The sequence below is a fragment of the Gekko japonicus genome, unplaced genomic scaffold (assembly GCF_001447785.1).
Source record: "Gekko japonicus isolate JY-2015 unplaced genomic scaffold, Gekko_japonicus_V1.1 scaffold2, whole genome shotgun sequence".
NCBI lineage: Eukaryota > Metazoa > Chordata > Lepidosauria > Squamata > Gekkonidae > Gekko > Gekko japonicus.
The window spans coordinates 4,157,484-4,183,046 of NW_015175358.1; the positions used below are offsets into that span (position 1 = coordinate 4,157,484).

General features: G+C 42.6%; 1 protein-coding gene across 2 annotated transcripts in view; it reads right to left on the bottom strand.

The window, feature by feature from the left end:
* Positions 1 to 21,877, bottom strand: part of ACSS2 (acyl-CoA synthetase short-chain family member 2) — a 78,492-nt gene extending 56,615 nt beyond the window's left edge. For both annotated transcript variants that reach the window (XM_015425279.1, XM_015425277.1), the window contains exons 1-2: positions 21,612 to 21,877; positions 17,467 to 17,662 (exon numbers count right to left, since the gene is read on the bottom strand). In XM_015425279.1, the coding sequence (XP_015280765.1) occupies positions 17,467 to 17,662; positions 21,612 to 21,741 (326 nt within the window). In that variant the 5' untranslated portion in view covers positions 21,742 to 21,877. The remainder of the gene's footprint in view (positions 1 to 17,466; positions 17,663 to 21,611) is intronic.
* Positions 21,878 to 25,563: the final 3,686 nt, after the last annotated feature.

Here is a 25,563-nt window from a genome sequence, read left to right on the forward strand (position 1 = left end):
GGCTAGTTTAGGGTTGACTCATCCTTAGTACAGAACATACTCTGTCTTTGTAATTCTGGACTTAAATTTTGCTCTAGCCGCCTTCTGGTACTCTGAAGGTGGCACATCACGCAGCTCAAGGGCTTTAATGGCCTTATTCAAAAAGTACTGATAGTCCTCAGCCTTAAAAGAAACGACTGGACTGCTTTGAAAGTTTCAACTTTCCTTCCTCCTCATCTGATAAAAATTAACCCCCCTCCCTGTCCCCAAGGGATGATGCAGTGGATTCAACTTCCTCCCTCCAAGGTTCCTCAACTGGGCTTCTAGGGATAGCGGGGGGGGGGAAGAGCCTTTTTAGCTGCCTTAGTTGGCCAGCCAGAGGGTGAAATACTTGGAGAGGGAATCTCAGGATGAGCAGGAGTAGTGGGCCGGAGCTGGGCAATTTCCTGTTGAACAGTTTGCTGGATGATGCCCATAAGGTCAACAGGCTGGAGAAAATTCCCTTGGTCAGGGGACTTACCCCACTGTGCGCCGGATGCAGACGCTTCCTGCTGTTGTAAGGGAGTCAGGGAGGGGGGGCAAGAGCCTTGTTAGCTGCCTTAGTTGGCCAGCCAGAGGGTGAAATACTTGGAGAGGGAATCTCAGGATGAGCAGGAGTAGTGGGCCGGAGCTGGGCAATTTCCTGTTGAACAGTTTGCTGGATGATGCCCATAAGGTCAACAGGCTGGAGAAAATTCCCTTGGTCAGGGGACTTACCCCACTGTGCGCCGGATGCAGAAGCTTCCTGCTGTTGTAAGGGAGTCAGGGAGAGGCATAGCCGCCCACCTTCAGCCCCTGTGGCTGCTCTAGAAGCTCCTTGGAGTTCACACAGGCTTGAAGCTGTGTCCTCAAAATGGCCGCCGCCAGCCCGCAAGCACACCACAGAAATGGTGGGCTCTTCATCTTCAGGTTGCTGGCGGTGCTTCTGGGCGCACTGTGCCGCCGGCGGACCAGCCACTGTCGTCAGGGGAATGCGATCAAACCGTGAAGGCAGATCGGCCCCGGGAACGTCGTGCGCTGTCACCGCCACATCGAGCGCATGTCCCTCTTCACCTGAGGAGAACTCCTCGGGAACCTCCTTTGCTGCCATTGTGGCAGCCGCGATTCCTCTCTTCGGGTCAGTGGACCCCTTGTAACTTCGCTCCAACCAGAGCAGAAATAAGGAAAGGAGCAGAGAGGAATGAAAAAAGGAGAAAAAAGGAGAAAAAATAGCAAGGTAGACTAGCAAGAAATGGAAGGAAAGGGGAAACAAAAGAGACCACAGCTGAAGCCTAACAAGGATTGCTGCCGCTCCCTAACAAGGCAGGAACAGGAAGGGGAAAAAACTATTTCCTGCCTCCCTAAAGGCACGGAGGGAATAACCCATAGAGATGTCCTCCACCTCAGAGAGAGAACTCTCTTGCCTTGAAAATCCTATGGGTTCAGTACAAGGCAGCTGGCCAAAAAAAAAAAAAAAAGATTGAAGAGCACCCAAACCCATCTCACACCATGGATGGAAGAGACTGTAAGCAAGGACTTTAAAGAACTGGTAGGCTCATATGGGGAGAAGTGCTCAATCAGGTAGGTGACAACCAAGCTGTTAAGAGCTTCGGAACAGGAAGCTAACGGACTATTGTTTTTAAAAAGTTGTTTGGAATCTTATCTACTGGTCCTTTTAAAGAGTGCTATATTCTGCACTAATTGAAATGGCCAACGTTTACAAGGGCATCCTCCATGTGTACTACATTCCAGAAACCAATCATTGAGGTTACAAAAATGTGGATAACAGTTGACAAGATATTGGTCACCATGAAAAATAACTAAGTAGCATAGAGATGATGGAAGAAACACCTGATCATATTTCCATCTAAGTAGCCATAAGTACAACTAGGCACAAGATATCCCCAGACTACAGACTCACTACTTCAAGGAAGGCAAGAGGATGAAATCCCAGGTGTTCTCCCCCCCACCCACATCGCCAAAACCTTCCAACCACTGTTGCCTGTATCCAGCTCATCTGGATTCAGTTATAATATATTAGTCCTCATCCACCTTATAATATATTAGTGCTCATCCACCTTATTGTGGCCACCATACAGAAGGGAGACCGCTGATCTTGAATGGCTACAGAATGAAAAACAAAGCTGTGTGTCAGCAAACTGATGGCACCTCGCACTGAAATTCTGGAGAAGTCTCCGAACATCTTTACACAGACATTAGAAGCGGAAAGAAACCAGACTGATGAGAAATGTTCTAGGCTAGCTTCCAGGGATCTGAAACAACCTTTAATACATATCCCAATAGATAAAAGTTAACACACTCAAAGGCTGTCTCCACACACCCATCAAAATGTAATGTTGTACCACATTATAAACTTCAGAGATGCTCAGCAATAACAGCAGAGAAGGATTTCCCTTGCTGATTTCAAGAACAAGTCATTTAAAACTCTCTGCCTCTGAAAACCAAGCCACAGTCTAGGTGATACCTGCCCTTGTACTGACTTAAGAAGGAAAAAGCACAGAAGCAGTGCAATCCTAAGCAAAGTTACACCAGAGTTACACCATTTGTGGTTTCAGTGGTAATAATTCTGCACACAGTGAAAATAATTCTGCACACAGCTGTGCTGTTAAGGGTTAAAAAGCTGCCTACCACACCATTGCGCAACCACTCACAGTTGCTCAACAGGCAACACTAGCATAACCAGTAAGTGAGCGTAAAACTGTAATGTACCTTACAGCATTGTCATATCCCTGACATTCCCATTAATAGCCTCAAAATGGTAAATTATATGGACAGGGTTCCCCCCCCCCCATTAGCACCTCGGCACATTTCTTGTCACAGTACACATTAGTTTCTTTGAGAGGCTAGAGCAAGACTCCTGCGGAACAGCAGATATGAACAGCAGACATACACAAGCAGGAAATTTAGCCTGGAACAAGCTGCTTGATCCTACTGCTTGGTATTCTCTAGCCAGATACATTTTAAGAAAGTTGTCTGTGGAAAACAATTGAATATGGACTCTGCCTGGTCTGCCCCCCCCCCCATACTTTCTGATATATTAGCAAAGAAGTGGCAAAGAAAAGATGAGAAATTAAATCTCAACACTTAGGGAAGAATAATGTGAGCAGAGGCACAGTAGCCACGTGAAAAGAACCACAATGCAGTGGGCCTACCTGTGGGATTTTTACCACTGCACAAAGCCTAGACTGGGGCTTTTCAAATGGCTTGGTGAAGAATTTCCACATTTCAGTAGCAAGCCACTTTGCAGCCTCCCATTATTACATTCCAAGCATGCCCGACACCACTGTTGTAAAAAGGTGGTGGTGAAGGTCCAATTCACATCAAGACTTTTCTCATCACAAAGTGTTCAGGACAATTTGCTTAATTAAAAGCACTTCAGTAAATTCTGGGCCACTGTGACAGTTTACAGCTTTAAACAGCTACCCAAAGCTTTTAAGCAAATTGGACTCTTCCCCCCAACCCTCATTAATTTGCAGTTCCATCACCATTTATAACATAGGACTGGACGTGATCATTCATGTAGAACAAACAGATTTCTCAAGAACATTGCAGGAATCCTCCCAGTTTATTTCCCCCAACAAAAGCTCAAGAGAGCAATCCAGCAATTGAGAGATGTCTCCTGAGACAGAGAGAGAGAGATGTGAGGGAAATATGACAATAAGATTTGTGTAGGACTCAGAGTTAGTTCATCTATATACTCTGTCTAGACATTACTATTCTACCAGCAGTACGCAAAGTTTGGCTCAGGTAATACCAAAATGTTTCATTTCTGGCTACTAGCTGCAGTGGAAGTTTGCATACAAGACTCTCTCTTGCTGATACTTTCCCAAATTAGTCTGGAACACCAAATTCCACAGAAAGCCATAGAGATTAAACCTCTCTTCCACACATGTGAAATCCGTGGTATGGCCCCACCTTGTAGAATGGCCTGCCTGAGGAGGTCAGAAGGACTCCCATGTTCCTGTCATGCTGCAAACTATACAAAATGGATTATTCAGAAGAGCTTTTCTGTAAATGCAACTGGGCTACACTATAACAGAACAGGAAGATGCCTAATAAAGGGAAAGGAACTGAATTATACTACTATGTACAGGACGTTTGCTGCATGTATGCTATCGTTGCATTGCTGTCTACTGATATAATACCACTTTTCTTTGTTATATTCACACTTTGTATCATGCCTAATGTGCTATGACTATTTAAATTTCGGTAATCCTAGGCCTAGTACATGTCACTAAAAGTCTCCTCATATTGACTGTATCAACCAATACTGTGCTTACTAGACACCAGAGGAACTGTTATTAACATACCCTGTGTAATCTGCGTTGAGTCTAAGTGAGAAAGGTGCACTATAAGTACAGTAAATAAATAAGAATTTTTCATATTTGGCTTACCAGAAGGAGTCACAATGACAAAAGGCCAAAAATGCTTAACAGTGACATACTACAAATTTAGAGTCAAGTGGCAAGGTATGAGCTTTCGTGTGCAAAGCACACATTTTCAAATACAGACCAACACGGCTGACTACCTGGATCTATCTAGTGACATACTACCTTATCTTTATAGGCTATCTTTCTTTTTCATCCCTTCCACCATAAAAACATGAAATAACCAAAATATCCCCTTCATATGGTCATTACCATTTTGGGCAATGTCCCATATGCACCACCACCTGGCTGTGAAAGAGTACTCCCTGGTGAGTTGGAAACTTCCATAAACAAATATGCAGATGATAGCTGGAAGTTAAATTTATCTGTGTTAGAAAAAGAGGTGCAGAAAACTGCCCCCCAAGAGATATGCATTGAAACATGTATCTCATTAGCCAGACATCTATTGGGATGGTTTTGTTCACTCTAGCAACATAAGCAATGAGGGCACAGTACACTTCTCATTTATTTTATTTATTTATTTATTAGATTTATACCCCACCCTCCCCAATGGGCTCAGGGCGGCTAACAACAGAGGCAATTGCCACAACAACAGTTAAAACAACATAAAAACAATCATTAAACAGTATAAAACAATCATTAAATAAAGTGCAGTGCTCTTGATGTTAACTTTTCTTAATCCAAGATGGGTTCCAATTTGTCAACCTAACCTGACAACATACATTCTTCGGTCAACTAGGCGTCTGCCCAGGGCCGGCTCACCTCCAGATCTAATCCACCGTTGAAGATGGCAACTCGGTGGTGGTACAGTGACAGCGGCGGCTCCTATGCAAAGGCCTGGCGGAAGAGCTCCGTCTTGCAGGCTCTGTGGAACTGCGCCAGGTCCCGCAGGGCCCAAACCTGCTCTGGGAGCTCATTCCACCAGACAGGAGCCGCCGCCGAAAAAGCCCTGGCCCTGGTTGCAGCCAGCTTGATGTCCTTGGGGCCGGGAACCACCAATAGGTGCTGAGAAAATGATAGCATTTTGCCAGCATTTCAACAACTTTATCATGACGATTTAGCAATGATAAGTTGTTGACGTAAGTTTAACTTCTCCAGGACTGTCTGTAATACAGTTCACGTTTCTCAACCACACAGCAGCACACACAATGCCTGCATACCAATCATGATGGCGTTTTCAGCATCAGGCTTTGCAAAGATTAACAAAATCCTAATGTAACATCACACCAAACTGAGCAACATTACCTGCCTGGAAATCACCACAGCATTGCTGAAACCCATCTGAAGGATTTCAACATCCTGAACATCATAGCAATCTAGTAAATCTAAAAACATCTGAAAGAGCACTGATCTCATAGCCCATTATAACATAAACATCTTTACTCAAGGAATATGTTATTGGCTTTTAACACCGTGTCATGGGAAGCAAAAAATAATTCCCCTCCCAAATCCTACTTTATCTACAGACATGTCCACAGACTCACACTTTTTTAACACTTGCTTATAGGGGCCGTGGTGGGTCAGAGGTTAAGACGCTGAGCTGCAGACCAGAAGGTCTGTAGCTCGGCAGTTCGAGACCCGAGTGCCGCATGTCAGAGTGAGTTCCCATCTCTGGCCCCAGCTCCTGCCAACCTAGCAGTTCAAAAGCAAGAAATTGCAAGTAGATAAATAGGTGCTGCTTCGGTGGGAAGGTAACAGTGTTCCGTGCGCCTTGGCGTTTAGTCATGCTGGCTGCATGACCACGGAAACATCTTTGGACAAAGCTGAGTCTTCAGCTTGGAAACTGAGATGAGCACTGTCCCCTAAAGTCGGATTCGACTAGCTTTTGAGCAAGGGAAACCTTTGTCTTATAGATGACTCACAGGGAACTTCTCCCGTATAAACCTACCAGGGGAGTAAGAGAGAGCTACTTGAGAGCAAGTTGCATTCTTGTGCAACACCCACTCATTTCAAGACAGCTTGAGAAAAAAAATATTTTCGCTGTAAAACAAGCCTCCCATGAATAAGAAAGGTATTTTACACAGACATTCTATGTAAATTCTGGCCAGGCACAGCAGCCCCGTTAGGAGACTAATCGACAGCCACATGTACGGAAGAAGGGACTCTTCCTAGAAATTCATCTGCAATAGAAACTTCACATTACGGTCTGAAGTAAAGCCCTTACACCAGCCACAAACAACTAAGTAAGAGTACAGTGATCAGGGGTCATTTCCTGCAGGAGCACACAGGAGCCCCGCCTCCTGGTTCAAGCAGCCCTCAGAGCAAGAAGCAGCCAGGTAAGTTGCAGAGCCCCCCCCCTTGCAAAACAGTCCAGTGGCACCTTTAAGACCAAGTTTTATTCAGGTACAAGCTCTCCCTCCTCTGTGAGGACAGATCTGCATTCCCCCCCAATAGCTAGCAATCCAAAACAGTCCAGTGGAGCCTGAGCGGTGGGTGTTGCCTTCTGACACACTTCCAGTGATGTCAGGGGTGTGTGTGGCATATGCAAATAAGTTATGCTAATGAGTCATGCTAATGAGCTCCTGCAAGTCTTTTTCTAGGAAATGTCCCGACTGTGATTAAAGTTTTGTGAACGTTGTACATAGCCCAAAGCATGTTCAACGTAGCTGCCATTATCCAGTTCCGAACTACTAAAGCAAAAGCTAGTGTAGTAAAGGGAGAATAATCTAAAAATATAAACCCTCTAAAACTTATTAAAAGTGTCATTAACATAAACACTGTGCCTGTGCACCCTCCTAGCCTCCACAGACTAACCAAGACAGTATTTATGTAACCTCTAGAAATCAATAACTATGACCTTACAGTGTTGCTGTTTCTCACAGCTATTTTGCTGCGTACCACAAAACTGGCCTCATGTCAAATGCAGTTTGTTCAAGCTTATTTTACAAAATGTATGTGCAGAACAACAGGATAACCGCAGGCAAGGATGGAACAGTAGTTTCAGTTCCTAGGAGTCATCATCAATTCTGCATACACTCAAGCGACCTGAGAAGATTAATTCCAGCCCTCACCATGGAATATGCAGAGGCATTTAATTTGCTTTATTTATATCCTGCCTTTCTCCACAATGGGGACCCCAAAGCAGCCTACATCGGTCTCCTCTCCTCTGTTTTATCCTCACAACAGCCTTGTGAGGTAGGTGAGGCTGAGAGTGTGTGGCTGGTCCAAGGTCACCCAGAAGGCTTCCAAGGCAGATTGGAGACTCGAACCTACGTTTCCCAGATCCTAGTCCAAACTTTAACCACTACACCACACTGGCTGCCTGCTCTACTTCCCCTTCGCCCCGCCTATTTGTCATCTTTTCCCCAGATTCACAGGACATTTGAAAAATGATTGACTAAGAATATAATCTGTAGTTATAAATATTGACTATTTTTATTGATACAATTGATTAGTGAAAGTTATAAGTAATGGTTGGTCTATTTGAAACAACAGGTTTGGGATATCTGTAATGCTCTAACTAAAGGTTGAGGGGAAAAAATTATAGGACAGTTTGATTTTTAGAGTGGGCTTTGCAGAGAAAAAATAATAGTAATGGGCTGATTACCTAGGGAAGATGTAATGATTTGTTATTGTGAGAGAAAAGATGGATTTACATAGAGTAAGGTGAAAACATATTGGCACTGTAAAGCTAAGAAAAATATAAAATACCATGCTTAAATATGCAAGTATATGGGATTTTGAAAGCTAAACAGGTGAAGGAATATCGTAAAGGGACCGAACTGTCATTATACAAGAAATATGTGCCCAAATTAGAACTGTTAAACTGTTGAAACACCTGCTTCTTTCCCTTCCTATTTTTATTATTATAAAACTAATAATAGTGTAGTATAGATAAAATGAAATATAGCAGATAGGATATAGAAAAATGAACTATATACTGGGAATAGAATTTTGATTAATGATATTTGTGGTGGAATATAAAGTTAAACAAGGAGGAAAAGGGAACTATGTATCTAAAGACGTGAGCGAGACAATGTCTAGATATTTTAAAAATGTATTGCTCTTTTTTTTGTTTTGTGTAATCTTTAAAAAAAACTAAAAAATTTTCCCCTTTGGGGAAAGTTTAAAAAAAAAAAAAACAAGAACCATAAAGATGCCTCTTCAAACACCTGGGTAGGAGAAATCATTTACGTGAGCTATGGCACAAAAAGCAGCACTATACAACCAGATGGAACAGGGTACCAGAAAGGCCATAAACAGAAAGATTTAATCTGAGCAAGTGAAACAAGCTAGAAAGCTGAAAGCTCAACACTGCAAAGAAGTTAACTCCTCATCAAAGATTTTAATTATCTATTTGATTTTAAGTAAGACTAAAGTGCTTCAGAGCTCACAAGTTCTTAACATGCTGGCCATACAAATATGATGTTGGCATTAGGATAAAGATTTTATCGATGTCGTAGGAGTTAGTCTTCCCCTTCAGTTATTATATCCATGCATAATGTTACTTCCCCATCACAGCACCAAAGGGTGATTTCATGTTTAATTAACAATATGGCCTTAAGAAAAGTTTTGGTTTTTTTTTAAATATAAAAGACTCTAAACAAACATCCAATATATACCAGTAATTGAATTGGTCCTCCAATTTAATCAGTGTTTCAGCAATGTACCTTCCTGAGCTTATTACGTTATTCAGTCTGGCTTCTTACTCAATTACTGTTTTGGCAGATGTCACTGCTGATGGAATGTAATTTATGGAATAAATCTTACAAGAACTATAAATCTAATTGTACTACCAACCAGGAAGAGAAACCTACAGCAAACAGACGCCAAACATGGACATTAGAGTTTCAAGTCGTACTCCAAAACTGTATCATTCTAGTCCCATACAGTGGTTTTATTCCCCCACTGCCCATTTGCACACTGATAAAAATCAGTTCTTTAGGAGACAACTCCATTGTCCAAAATTAGCCAAATCTCCATATCAGTTTTGCCAAGACAGAAGTATCTGGAAACAGTCACGGTTTGCACATATATCTGTCACATTTTGTGACAAGAAAGGAAAACACTGCTAATTATTTGTTTTAAGAATTAAATGCTTGGGAAAGAACGAAGAAAAATTGGCCAACAGAAAATGTGCACCTACTGGTTTTGGATTTTTGACTGATAAGAACTGAAGCAAATGAATTCACCACAGAGTTTTTAGACAGATGTCAGCATCTCTTTACTAAAATTTCAAGGAAGAGCCAAGTAGAAAAACAACATGGATACTGAAGGGACTGATTTCAGACCTTTTGTTAATCAGAGCCACAGTAGATGTTACGAACTTTATTGAGCCTGGGGGGGAACACCTTGACGACACAAAGACAATGCCTCCTGGCCTCTTCTGAAGCACCTACAGCTGAGATGTAGGAATGTCAGGACTGGCTCTTTGCTTTGGGGATGAAGAGAGTAGGTACCAAGAAACATGATGATGGACTCCATGGCACCCACAAATACCATGGTGGGGATCACTTCCTTAAAATGTCTAGTTCCCACATTTAATATAACTTGCCTCTTTCTTGTTATCACAATGTTGGAGACTTCTCCATCCCATATCAATAGGTGCTGCTAGCAGGAGTGAGGAAACGAAGAAGAATGCAACTTCAGGACACAGGTAAATCTGTCCAAATGTTAGAGGTCAGGATCACTCTTTGTGCCATACATATATACAGACAGATCCATCTTTGGATATTTACATCTAGAGACTGGAGCCGTGAATAGACAAAACATATCTTTCTACGAACCGCATAGAAGGTTTGTAGAAAAGTCTGAAGCCTAGCACAGGGGGACCCCAAAATAGCAGAAGCATCACCTGTACTTTTAAGGAACAAATGCCTTTTACAGTGGACATTGTGGAGGCTAGGCAACCTCAAAAATATTTCCAGCCTTCAAGGTTTGGTCTCAGTCAGTAAAAGGCAGGAGGAAGGGGAAGGGCAATTTCTAGGTTGTTTTGGCCTTTCAGCAAGAACTTATTGAGGCCAGGTCTGGCAGCTCACTACTATTCAAAAGCAGCCATCACACAAAAGTCAGTATGGTGGAATGGTTAGAGTTTCAGACTAGGATCTGGGAGACCCTGGTTCTGCTATGGAACTGTCTTTTGCCAGTCACACACTCTCAGCCTGGTGTCTTTTGACCAGTCACACTCTCAGCCTAGCCTACTTCACAGGGCTGTTGTGAGTATAAAATGGACAAGAGGAGAATGATGTGGGCTGCTTTGAGTACCCACTGTGGAGAAAGGTATAAATGAAGTAAGTAAATAATAAATACAGCTGAAGATGGGGGGGGAGAGCAGATAAAAGATTTTGTGGATGGGTGTGAAGGAGAGAAGGAAGCAGGGAAAGGTGAGGATATTGGGGCTGCCAAGAGGAGGAAAAGCAAAAACAATGTTGGGAGGAGATAGAAGGAAAAGTGAGCTGCCCCCAGCAAGTCCTAGCAGGTCCCCATTACACAATTTGGCCAGTTTCCCTGGGAGAGGCTGCCAGGGAAATAGAAGGAAAAAAAGCTGAAGATAGGGGGGCAGATAAAGGTAGGTTGGCTGGCGGGTGGGAAGGAGAGAAGGAAGCAGGGAAAAGGAAGAGTCTGGAAGGCTGGTCAGAGAATAGAAACAGAAAACAGTGGGAGAGGAGTACGTGAGATGCCCCTGTCAATTCTTGTGGGTTCCAGACTTCTTAATCTCTGTTTGCAAAGCTCTGGAATGATGGATCATGAGATCAGTCTCAATTAAAAAAGAGTCGTCAAACTCCACTCTCACCCACCCACACTCTACATGATGTGCTACTTGATATGAACAGACAAAATCCTTTAAAATGGACAACAAGCAATGAATCAATATTTGAAGAAATATATGTGCTATTGAGATTGCTATACTTAGGTCTGTAACACTGTATCAGGCTAAGCAATCAGGAACTTCCTATTATATAACCTCAGTTAAAGTTCAAGTTATTGTTAGACCTCGAGCCATGCGCTCTGAAAAAGGTAAGAACTGAATGAATGCAAGTAGTACAAACAGCACTAGAAGTCCTGACTTGTAGCACCCATACAGCAGACAGCATTTCAGTTTTAGGCAGCACCAACAAATCTGCAAATAAGGAAGACTTACATTTCCCTTTATACAATGTTTAGAGGCCAAAACTAACACTGAGTGAGTCAGCTGTTTCACATGTTACCATACAAATAACACGTGATGACCTTACCAGCGAGTTTAAGCTATGTATATAGCTTGTGCAAACATACATAACACCTAGTGGTAATTCACATTTCCCAGCATGTACGCATGCAAAAAAGTAATTTCACATGTAGGATCTCCACCATTATCTACAGATGGGATTAATGCTAATTCCTGAATAACAAGAGTCTTGATATGTACATCAGAATCCAGAGTAGGAAGGTTGTAATGATCCTGCCCCCTACTGGGAAGCAGTTCATAAAAAACTTATCAGGCTTTATATTAAAGACATTAACACAAGGGAAATTATTTTTATCTTCCTTTAACTGCCTCTTTAACTACAGGCAATAGTATCATTAAGGACCAAACTAGACGATACTTAGAAGAACAATCTCCCAATGGTGATTTTTGTATATTTATTTAATAAATCAATAATTTGTGTATTTAATAAATAATTTAGAAGATTTCTATACAACTTTGCCAGAGAATATGCTTAAGGCAGCTTACAGAATAAAGCGTAAGGTATTATAAAAATCATTAACAATTCATAAACTATTAAAACCGCAGCCAGAGCACAAAACATTTAGCAGGCTAGAAGGAGATCAAACTATTTTTGAAGATCGGCCCATTAATTAAAAGGCCAGGTAAAAAGAACAGTTTGGGCCTAACATGTGAAATACAGTAGCCTAGGCAACAGGTGAGCATTAAGGCAAAGGGCAGTCCACAGAGGAGATGTAACACTGAAAAATCCACATCTCTAGTAGCCACCAGTCTCACCTCTGAATTCAGGAGGGCTCATGAGATGGATCATAACAGGCAGAATGGACACTGAAAAGCAATATTGGAGGCAGGAACCAGAAGCAACCAGGGACAGAAAAAGAAAGGTTAACCCTTCTCCTTCCATTAATTTATCTGTTCTAAAATCCAGATTCACACAAGCATACAAAGATCACACCTTTAATTCTGCAGGTGGAAAAACGTCTTGGAAAGGGAACTTTAGATGAAACAGCAAGAAGAGGAATAGTTACATAGCCCCTCTTCCCTGCAGTTCTTCTGGCCCCCATGCATCCTCCAATACAGCTTTTCAGTTTAAAAATAAGCCTCTGGGAAACTGCTCAAGTATTTATGTATTTTCTGCTTTTGGGCTAAGAAATTCCCTAACAGCTTGCAATATTCTTCAGGTGTTCACAGATTACAAAACAGCAAGCCTTAAAAACTAGATCCAGGAAAACAATAAGGACTGCATGTCACTTTATTGAACTATAATACAGTAATCTAGTTACAAACACAGGAGCTGTGATCAGATCTCTCTTTAGTAAAATAACAGAATTTATACCAGCTAGATGTTCTGAAGTAGTCCAATAGCATCTCTTTCTGAGCACAGTTACCCACAAAAATTAAAGCCAACACTTCTCTTTGTATCCTTCAAACTACAAGAGCACCTCATTTTGACAAACTGATATGCCACAGTAGCAAATGTTTACGTCATGTAATCCTTGTCTGTACACAACTTCAGCAGATACAACTACCAACATTAGAAGAGAGAAAGAAGACAGGCTCATATGAGAACATTTCTGTTAAACAAGTGAGCCATTTTTAAACATAAAGAACATAAAAGTAGGCTTTAACAAACATTTTCAGAAAAAAGCGCTCAGAAGCCTCCTGATTAGCATAACAAATTAAACTTCTTAGCAGAGAAGAGGTGCCTTGATTGATCCAAAAACATGAAGAATTTTTTTGGGCTCCTTAGTAAGCATTTACTCACAAGCTTCTTACACATTTGGAAACTACTGGACAGCAGCAGAGAAAAAATTCAGTCTCTGAACAGACTAACAGTGCAGCCCTGTACAAAGTCATTCCAGACTAAGCATACTAATTTCAGGTGGTTTAGGCTGGAATAACTCTGCACAGGAGACATCTGCCTTGGTCAAGCAATTCTTCTCAAACTCTGCTACAGGCATTAAACTCAGCAATCTGATCAAAGGAGGCAAAGAGCACTAAACAACAACTAGACATACGCAACACAGACCAGGGTTCTCAAGGCCCAGTGCACAAATACAAAACTAACACTCAGAAGACTGTTCAGCAGACAATACCACATCAATTCAAAACTACATTTCAAGTCTGATGATTTACACAGGACTAGAAGTGCTTAATGAAGTTTATTCCCTACAGCCATTGAAGTTAAAATACGTTCAGCCTCTTTACTGATTTCCCTGACTGGCTATCTAACAAGAAAAGCGGCTACCCGTAGCTGCAGATTCTGTCCCATGGAAGGACTAAGACAGCAATCCTAAGCATGTCTGCTCAGAATCATACTATTCAATGGGTTCTATCAGTCTAGTCAGTGGGGTTTACTCCCAGGAAAATGCTCTTAGGACTGCACTGTTAAACTGCTTCTGCAATCCATTCTAAAAGGTAGGCAAACATTTGACCATTGAAAAGAGTGCCATAACAGAGAGGAAACATACAAAATGAAAAATCAGGGGGAGACCAGAGGAGAGCGAGAGAGAACAGCATTTCATAGCTCAGATGTTACAAGCCTCCCAGCCATTAAAACACAAAGATAAGAGCTTGAATAGAGCCATCAAAGTTCACTTTCAAACACTTGTCTATTTCCTCCATTAATTTGAGCTGGAAATTATTTTTGTGTTCTGTTCTCCCTATGATGCAATCCATAAACCAGTAGTAATTCCATTTTAGAGCTGATTAAAAGACCAGGAAGGGAACTGAAACCCGTATTCTTCCAAAATGATCAAAGATTTAAAGAACCTTCCCTTAGGAGGCTAAGAAATTTGGAGTTCTTCGTTCAGAAAGAAAAATCACTAAAGGAAACATAATTTAGATGTCTCACTCTCATATAACACTATAACCCAATTAAACATCAGCGGTCAGTTCAAGACAAACAAAATCAAACAGGTTTTTTTTTGGGGGGGTGCACATTTTCAAAGAGGTAATTATGGCACCTTTGGGGTTACAATGGTTTTAAGGGACATCAGAAAAGTTCCATGTTCTGGAAGACAAACAAGAGAAGAGTGACGCATTCACTCCCTCCTCTAGGCTTCTCAGAAGTATCCAGTGTTATAAGGATGATGCTGGAACAGGTGGGCCCTTGGAATATTGCGGAAGCATTGTTCTTATGGTACCATGCAGTTAGAACATTATTTAATTTAAAAAAAAAAAATCTGAGGCAAGCAGCTATGCATTTTGTAAGTTTCTGTTTCTTTGGTCAAGCCAGAATATCTACAGAAATAATTTTCCACATTTAAAACTGGCATCCATCTGCTGTCATGGAGCCTTGCTTTCCACAACTCATCTGCGGTCCCCTGCCATTAGAAATCCAAAGCCTGTATGTGTATTTTGCTAACCTCATTAATTCATAACAAGGTATGTTCTCTTGCCTTGAACAACAACAACTCACTCTAGCAGCTGAAAGTTCTTTTGAACCAGACACTAATCAATACTTGCTTTACAAGACCATACTAGAGGAAAAGATAAAAGCAATACCTTCCAAAACTGGAATATTTATTTCAGTTTTAATCCAGTATCTGGCACCCAGAGCAATCCCACAGAGATCTACAGGGGGAAATGGTGGGTGGGAGAAAAAAAATCCTTCCTTACTTGAACCTAATTTTTAAGAAGAGACACATAAATGCATATTCTGAAAACTGTTTAAAAGTAACCTCTATTTCATCTTTCTAGACTACTTTTATACATAAGGCTGGTGCACAATTAATGCTTAACTAGGGATAGACAATCAGGAGCGGGCTAAATAGCACACTGTCTTCCCCACACCCTTCTTAGAAAATATAAATCCCTGCTACCAGGCCTAGCCACTGTTAACGCTATGTCCCCACAGACATTAAAATGCTAGCGCTAAACAAGCTTCCCATTTAAGCCAGAATCTAAACACACACTGAAGCTGGTTTCGGATCCCAGGTTAAGCAGGACGCCTTTCGGTTAGTTTGAACCATGGCCACTAACATTGCTACTGACGGATCAAGATGGGTAGCCTGTAGCAGTAGATAAGAGCAAGAGTCCAGTAGCGCCTTAAAGACTAACAAAATTTGTAGCAGAAGTGAGCAGTGACTCATGAAAGCGCATAAATATTGTTAGTCTTTAAGGTGCTACTGGACTCTTGCTCTTCTATTGCTACGGATGTAACAAGGCACTGCAGCTTGAACGTTTATTTCAGGAAAGAGGGAAGTCAGTGAGCGACCCTGCGGCCACTTCCTAACTGTTTCATCACAGTTATGAAACATATTTCATTTTTTTCTGCCCTCCTTTCAAAGGAGCTTATGGTGCTATATATCCCATATCTCAATTTTAACCCACAACAACCTCGACAAATAGAATTACCAGTATTACTTTAAAAAAAAATGTGTCCCACCTTTCTGTCCCACAGCTAACAACCTTCTTATTATTATGTCTGCACCAGCAAAGTTACATTAAATTATTCAATGCAACGCCTATCAAATACTACTTAGGATGATACAAAATGTTTTACAGAAGCCCAAAAAAAGCTCATTCACACTTGATGCCAGAACCACCTTCTGCAGACTACGCTACATTGAGCTGCAGCCACTCAACACAGCCTGCAAAAGGCAGGATGGCAGCAAAGTCACACTGGGAGCCAGTGTGGTGCAGTGGCTAAGACTGCTGGACTAGTATCTGGGACTTTTGGGTTCGAATCCCCACTTCACTGGGATACCACTCTCTCAGCGTAACCTACCTCGTAGGGTTGTTGTGAGGATAAAAGGGAGGACACGAGAAAAACGTATGCCACTTTGGGTCCCCATTGGGGAGAAAGGCAGGGTACAAACTAAATAAGTTACCTAATATTAGAACAGTTCAGAAACTTAAAGTCTTAAGTTCCACCTGCTTCTTTAACAGAAGATTTGAAATTGAGACCCGTTTTCTTCCCAGTAACAGTTTAAAAATAAACAAACACTATGACTAAGCCAGAATTAAAACACTACGTAACTATATAATACCTTCAGAAGGTAAAGGCCTGCATCTGAGACATACAGCTTCAACGCACTCAAGTTTACTTGCAAGTTAAGTCCTGATGAAATCAGTGGGGCTTGCTTCCTAGTAAATATACATTGGATTGACCTGCATGCCACATTTCCTGATTCTCTGGTTGTTCTGTAAAGTACACAAGTACTAATCAAAGAAAAAGGAACTAGAACGGTCAGGGAAAGGAAATAAAGTACACGACTGTTCCTGGACACAACAAATGAAAGAGCAATAATTTTCATAGGAAAAATAATTCTAAGTCTACTTGCAAAAGGGAGGCATCATGAATACTAAAGAAGATGATCACATTCTAGAGCAGGAACTTGTTCTAGAGACAATATTTCCTATACTGACGGTTACCTTAAACTTCCTGAGTGGATCAGATATGTATGCTTAACATTACTTTGCAGAAAAGGGAGGGGAAAATAAGAATTAGAATTTTTTAAAGCACAATGGTGAAAGTTATTCCTGCCCTTGCAATGAACTTCAATGTTTGTGTTCTATTGAGGCACCTATTATTTAGGAAACAGACGACTGCTTGTAGCAAGCTTTCTAGAGGACTTTTTGAAGTGCACAACAAGCCACTGATAAGGCAAGCATGACAGAGGCTTTAAGCAGTACTGAAGATTTCTATCTGGGAACCTGTCAGAACTTGAGGACCTAGAAGCAACTGAAGACAGATTTCCTTTTTTAAAAAAGTGTGTGCCTTTTTAATTACAGAGGGATTCTCAAGCACGATCAACTGAAAATCAGCTGTAATGACACAGTGTTCATTATCATTTACCTCTCAGATCTCCAAAATCTGGGTCAGCACAAAAATAAACCAATGACACAATAATTTTTTTCACTTCTAAGGTTTTATATGAAAGAGCATAATAAAAAGCAGAATATTACCAGTAAAAAGCTATTTTGTCCCCAAGTTTATTCTCATAGACATTTCTGTCCAACAGATTGTAGCAAATGTTAGTTGTAGCCCCTTTCATCCATTCAATGGAGATTTTTCCTTTAGTGACATCAAAGTTGTACTGCAGAAATGGTCCAGTGTGCTGGCTTCTCCAGTAAAATTCTTTGGCAATATCACCCCAAAATTCTGCAAAAGAATAAATTAAAACTTTCAGACGGCAGCTAATAGTACAAGGCATCTAAATTAGACAAAACTGAATGGGTCTTATTTAAAGAAAAGAATGAATAAAGAGAATTAAGGATGCAAATAGCTACAGCAGAACTGACAAAGTATTGAAGGATACTGGACATGTGCTTATGAATCACTTTCAGTTTATTGCTAACACACAATAAGTACCTAACGTCTTATGTACTAAATACTTGAGGGCAAATCACATACATTTCAATGGAAACTTCAATGGACATTAAATAAGCATACTTTAAGAATGCATAATCCAATTAAAATGTTACTTTTTCCATTTTGAAGACTAAAAAACTGCAATTAAAATGCATCTTTCTCGCATTAAAATGACCAATTTCTTCATAATGGATCCATTTCTTCATAAAAAGTCAGATACAGATCAACATTATACATTTTATGCTTTACTCTTATTGCAAAAATCTTTTGAAACTACAGTTCTGAATGGTACCTTGAGATCAGCAACTCACCCCTAAAATTTCATTCCTCTCTTCAGTCACTGGCAAGACACACTAAAGGCTGTATGTGACAGCTTGAGAAATATAGCCATTTATACAACAGCAGCATTGACATATCAGGCAGAATCCTGAAACCAAACACTACAACTACTGTACCAGAATGCAAAATACAAAGGGCCCATTGGTATCTTGTAAAGCTGAAGAGTAAAGAAGTGTCTCACGAGGAAATCTACCAAACATTATCTTGCAAAATATACCTATAGCATCTCCATGTAGTCAATTTGGGATCAAATGGGATGCAACGGTCAGATGCATGCAGAAATGCTTGTCTGTGACAAATACACTGGCTAAAACCAAACACATCTCACATCTTACTGTTATATCCTCAAGGAAAGCATAGCTACTGTATTTGCACAAGTCAAAGAAAAGATCATGACAGCCATTTAACTAGGGCACGTCCAATGCGACCTTTCCAGGTACAATTAATTACATGTTCCCAAATCATACAAACTACCGCCAACAATATACTTTACAACAATAACTTTTACTGTATTATCTATCCATTGGCTCACCTGTTGTTCACTATACCAATACTGTAGTACTGAATCTTTTCCAGAGTACTGTAAAACCAAACCTACGCCTTTTTGCATGTTGCCAAATAATATACAAGACAAATTATTGCAGTTTTCCATTCAGAAAAAGGCCACTTTTTGCTGTGCCATTTGCCTTTAAAACACACTGGCAACTTTTACCTGTAAGATTGCAAAGAAGCACCAAGAACTTCTCTCCTCCACCCTGGTGGAAACACCTCATCCATGCAGCTTGCTCAAAGGCAAATTTTAATCTAGCATCTTTAATTCACCTGTAAGGAGGCATCAGGTAGTGGTCTCTACCAGAACCACCCTACCCAAAGTTTTGTAGCCGACACAACTCTGAGCAGACATTTTCACATACATGCATTCTCCTGAAATGGCCTCAGAGCTGTCCTACAGATTGGCCCCCCTGCTCTCAAACAGCAGCCATTTATTCCTGTAGTAATTTCAGTGATAAACTATCTCACTTTTAAACTGTCTACAGTGTCAGCACAGGTGTAGGCATTGTAGATACTACAGAATTGAAGTGCTGCCAACATTACTGCTAGAGTCAATTAAAGTATGCAAGTACCACGTACACTGATCACAGTGTGGAACATCTTTGCCAGGGATTTGCCTCTGAACACAAAACCTTACTGTGAGGCAAAGCTCTATCCTTGCTTTCCCTTAAGAGTTAATGTGCATAGTAACGGGTCTGGCCTTCCCTGCAGGTGTTCACTAATTGGATTCTCAGCCTGTCTGGTACCTTATCTCTTTCAAGGCCAGGATGGAACGGGCAATTAGCTTCCCATGAGAATGTGGGTTTAGTGATGGGAGGGGAAAGATCAGGAGTGATGATGTAATCTTCCAGAAATTTCTCCTGGGGAGGCATTGGGATTGAGTGTCATCATCACCAGACTTGAGGGGTCAAAAACTAGAATTATGATATGGCTCAAGAGACTAGTACCTAGCTGAGATTTTCATGGACTATAGGCCTGAGACTATGCTTTACAGTTGCTGGATACATAGACTACACTGATTAGAGACCTTTATCTCAGATTTAAGGTTCAAGCTGCCTAACAAAGTTCTTGAGAGTGTTAGGTAGTAAAAGCTAGCTTTTTGTTTTATGTACTGTATGAGCTAGAAAATATCTGTTGGCTATATTCTTTTCTTTTGACAATTCTTGAAACAAACTTTATAAATATTTTTATAAGATCAGTCTGGCTACTTGTGTGTACTTGCCCTGGGAACCCATGGGGTCAGCTTATTGACTCCTTGACACTTACCTACCAAAGTCTTGGACCCAACTGCAGCCACCTCCTAGACAATGCTTGAGAGGCTGCCTATGGTAACTCTCTGACAGCCCCAAATTTAGCACAATATGATACAGGCACTGTTGCTGGCCTACCTGCCTCATAGTTGATGTGAAGAAAACCATGCTGGCCCCAAGCAACCATTCTAGTCTCCAAGAGATTAACACAGAATGAACCCAAGCTATATTACTGGCCTTCTAATATTCCCCCATCCTGGTACAACACTACAACAGCATTGCCAGGGAAATTACTGCCATATGCAAAGACACTGATATATTAGACCTGGAAGAAGAAGAAAAACATACACAGAGATGTACATTTGGATAACCAAACAGATGCACAAAGGAAACTGTGTTATTCCCACAATAAGTCTTAGCACAAGTTTAGGGCAATGTCTCCCGAACTCGGCATGCCTGGAAGAACAGCAGCAAAGATCTAGGGATTTATAAACTTTTGTGTACAGTGTGGCAGCATCCAAACTGCTACTGTTCTCAACAGCCTCGCTTGAGGCTCTGCCCTGGATAGCCCAGGCAAGCCCGATCTTCAGATCTCAGAAGCTAAGCAGGGCCGACTCTGGCAAGTACTTGGATGGGAGACCTCCTTGAAATACCCAAGGCAGAAGGTGGGGGCAGGCTTTACTCAGCCACCTTTCTGAATATCCTCCCGGTCCCCAATAGGGGTCAGTCACCAGAGATCACCCACATATTTAAAAAAACAGTCCCACTGGGGAGAAAGGTGCAGTATAAATGATGGAAATAAACAGATATCTCTGTCATAACTGAGTACCAGGGATGCTTGTTTACAATGCAGGGCTGCCCAGCTCACAGCTGGAATTCAGACACATCACTTGTTTTAACATGCTTCATCTGCAAGTCAAAAGCAGACTGGTACCTACCCTGTAGGGATTAAGTCTAATAACTGCCTATAACTACCATGCTGCTAAATGTCTGTGCACACAACTCTGTAAACGAGGATGCATCAGAATGTAGCATTGCCAAGGCTGCCTCTTCTGCACAAGTTCTCTAAAACCACCCCAGTATAGACATAACCTTATGCAGGTTACCCCAATGTTCTGGGATGGCACACAGAAGCAAGGACCGCCTGTGCGGCTAGAGGGAAGGTAGAGTGGCCGCTGTGAACAGAGTACTAAGTCCTGCGCAATTAAGAGGGCGGCCGGGGCTGGTCTTCAGACAGTTTGCAATACAGAGGAAGAGCTGGCCTTCAGCCTGGCTTCAGAAAGGCAGAGGAGGAGGAGGGGGTCATGCAAAGCGCATGGCAAGGCAAAGGAGAAGGATGGGAAACAACCGGGCGGAGGTCCCCGAGCCTCATGTGCTCCGCGCACTCACCGCATGCCCCGTGCAAAGCGCCCCAACGGCCAGCGAAGCCTCGTTGGCAGCCGCAACTGTTGCCCGCCCCTCGCTTCCCTTCGGCCAGGAGGAAGCCCAGCCTGTGGGCCTGTTCGTGGCTGCCTAGCAAGCTGCCTGGCAAAAGCGCGCCGCCCTGCCTGCACGCCCGCCAGCCGCGGCCGAACCGGGCCTGGCCTCCTGGCACTCACCCTGCGGCTCCTCCACCGAGCGGCGGTAAAGCTCCCTGTACTTTTCCAAGGAGGGCACATGCGCCTCCCGCAACAGTTCCGGGGGCGCCCGGTACACCCCGGCGGCGCGCTCTTCGTCAGGCAGCACCATCCTCAGGGCTCCGGGCGGGCAGGCGGGCGAGCGAGCAGGACGAGGGGCTGCAGCCGGCAACGCGCGAGCGAGCGGCGGGCACTGAGCGGGGAAATACCGCGGCGGGGCCGCCTCCGCCAGGCTCCGGCTGAGGGGAGGAACTAGCGGGAAGGGGAGGGTGGCAGCCAGGCCACGCCCAGGCCTGGCCCCAGAAGGGAGGGAAGGCGAGGTGTCGCTCCATTCTCTTCCCTCAGTGGGCGCAACAAGTCTCGGCAGGTCCGTCCTCCTTTCCCCAGCGTCATTGCAGAAGGCGAGGCAAATAAAAACCACCAGTTTGCTTCCCTTTAGTTGCCCTCCACGCCCGTTTATTGAAGAGTCACTACTCTGGTCAACTTCTTCAGGTTAGAATGACCAAGTTGGGTGGCCGTGTTCGTCTGTCTGTCTGTAGAAGCGGAAAATAGCATGAGATGAGAGTCAAGTGGCACTTTAGAGACTAACAAAATTTGTGGCAGGGTGCGAGCCCATGCTCCCTTTGAGCTTTTGGAGTCTTTGTGAGCAAAAATTCTACTTTGTGAGCTTCTGGCATTAAAGTTGTGAGCAGCGATTTGGCTACTGCATATAAATCAGTTTGCTCTGGAGCCATCCTTCCTGAGCTAAGACAGAAATGTGTGAGCTGGAGGCTAAAAAACTGTGAGCTAGCTCACACTAACTCGTCTTAGAGGGAACAGTAGACTCACTGCGTGTGTTACCCGTGGATAAAGCTGATTCACACATGTGGGAGAATGGAGTGGCAGACGCCTGAGGGGCTAGAATGGACAATACTAAATTGAGACTTCAGGAACTGGATTCTAGCTACCTTCGCATTAGGTGGGAAATTGAAAAGAGGATATTAATTGAGCAGGGAGAATGTGGCTCTACTCTCTGGGTTTGCTTGCAGTGCTGATTTTCTATTTGCATGGACAAGGGAGTATGTCAACATAGGATCCTCCATCTGCACTTTGAAGTGGTTCACCTTCTGGCTTACACACCAGGAGGGTACCACTTTTTATGTGTACACCACTAGGTAGTAAACATGCATACCCACGTGGTAGCTTGGAAATTAAGGGGGGATGCATCAAGGAATCCTGGGTGCATTGAGGGGAGACCAATAAATAACCCACTTTAGGTCCAAAATGAGGAGAAAGGGGATATAAAATGACATCAAATCAATAATATGGTAACATTCAAAGCTGCTCTGCTGTGTGGGAAGATGTACAGATCAGATGAGTACTGATTTCAGTGCTTCAAAACAGTATTGTGTCCACCAGACTTAATCTATGCTTAAATGATCCCATTTGTGCAGTAGTAGAATCTCTCATTTGCTCACTGAATTTCAAGCAGATTCAGCAAAAAAGAAGACCTTGTGGTATCTTTAAGATTAACAAATCTTAAACATAAACTTCCATACAGTAAAAGATTTGGGATTCTTTATTTCCACACGCCTCTGCTGTTGTTCATTGCCCTGTACAGAACTTTCTAACCATTTTGACATATGAAAATGTAACCAAAACCACACAGAGCAAGCATTGTGCTCAGTTATTCAGCAACCACCTTGCAGGGTTGTTGTGAAGATAAAATGAGATCATCCTCTCTTTATACACCATTCTGAGCTCCTTGAAGGAAAGGAAGGGTATAAATGTGACAGCTGAAATTTTAGACACTTTTAAAGTCTATTGTGAATGTAGATTAGAAAGCAAAGAGAACACCTTTAAGGGGTGTTCTGCAAGGGGTTTTAAACCATTTTTATATGTAACACTAAAAAGTGCCTTTGAGCATCTCCTGCTATTTGTGTTGTGTGAGTTTTGTTAATGCACGACAGAATGTGGCAGGGATTCATTTTATATTAAATGTACCTTTTAGCCACTATAGACCAATTTAAGCGAGCAGAGACCACAATGATTTAAACTTCATGTTTAAAGACAAGAGAAATGCTGAAACCAAGATCAATGTCACTGCCACAGGAAGTGGTGGTGGCTACAAGCATGGACGGCTTCAAAAGGGAATTAGATAAGCATATGGAGCAGAGGTCCATCAGTGGCTATTAGCCACAAGGTATAGATAGGGGCTCTGGGGCAAGTGATGCTCTGTCTACTTGGTGCTTTGGGGGGGTCAACAGTGGGAGGGCTTCTAAAGTCCTGGACCCACTGGTGGACCTCCTGATGGCACTGGTATTTCTGGCCACTGTGTGACACAGAGGGTTGGACTGGATGGGCCTTTGGCCTGATCCAACATTGGCGTCTCTTATGTTCATATGTTCTTATGTCACTTGTGAAAACATGTACATACGCAGATGCATTCAGCAGTATACATTTGGAACGCATGCCTTCTCCCAGGTAATGCCGAAATCTGTCTCCCTTGCTCCATAGTCTCTTGCTGCATAGTCTCTTGTTCAGACTTAAACTTTGGTTCAGGTATGAGGCCTGTAGAACTTAGAAAATTCCTGCTCTCTGTGAACCAAGGCCAAACTGTCAGTGAGTCCAAGGGAGACATAAGGGAGGGTGGGAGGCAGTTCAGACGTGCAAAAGTGTTTCATCGGCCCCTAAACTTTCAAAGCCACCCTAAGTGGGGCTACACATTCCATCTAGTTAAAGCAAGGACTTATGGACGCTTGTTAATCGGATCTGATGTAACTCCAAAACACCAGATACTCACCTGATTCGTTGTTTCACCTGGTCAGAAACACCAGTGGTCAGTTGGGATACAGCACGATTTACTGCTGCATAGTCTCTTGTTCAGACTTAAACTTTGGTTCAGGTATGAGGCCTGTAGAACTTAGAAAATTCCTGCTCTCTGTGAACCAAGGCCAAACTGTCAGTGAGTCCAAGGGAGACATAAGGGAGGGTGGGAGGCAGTTCAGACGTGCAAAAGTGTTTCATCGGCCCCTAAACTTTCAAAGCCACCCTAAGTGGGGCTACACATTCCATCTAGTTAAAACAAGGACTTATGGATGCTTGTTAATCGGATCTGATGTAACTGCAAAACACCAGATTCTCACCTGATTCGTTATTTCACCTGGTCAGAAACACCAGTGGTCAGTTGGGTTACAGCACGAATTACTTGTGGGAGGGGTTTCCAAATCATGCCATGAATGATATGATCTGGAAATTTCCTTCCACAATGGAGCTCTTGGCAGGAGCTTCCTAGCAGTCAGGGTCAGACTGATGTTGGACTGCAATAAGTCTGGGGAACAAGGTTCAATAACCTCCCTTTCCTTAACAAACACATCTGCATAGCAAAACGCTTACTCTGATTAAAGAAACTTTATTTTAGCCCCCCCCCCTTGATCCTGTCTCTCACTCTTGCACCACTGTAACTATCAGTTACACTGTCTATAGGAACTAGTAGGCAATCTCCATTAACTTCACTGACAGTGCCCTAGATTTACCCGCAGAGCTGTGCAAACCATCTTAAAGTGCCCTGCGTGACAATATCTGTAAATGTAATAATGTAACAACAAAGGTGGATGAGGAAGAATGGTGGAATTAGGGATTAGAATCTCACCATGAGATGGGAGCAGTTTTGAAACATTTGCTCAAATGACCGTGGATAGTATTATGCAGGGCTATTTTGGGGCAGGAACGCACAGGAACGGAGTTCCGGCTGGCTTCCAAGTTGGCCACGCCTAGCAGGAACTAATTAGCATAATAGGCCACACCCAACAGCAGAAACTCATTAGGATTGGCGACACTAGGGGTGTGTGGCCTAACATGCATAGGAGTTCCTGCTACAAAAAAGCTCTGGGTTTTGACAACAAACAAGGTAAGCAGAATAAGAAGCAAAAGGTGGGTGTGGCTGGATGAGCCC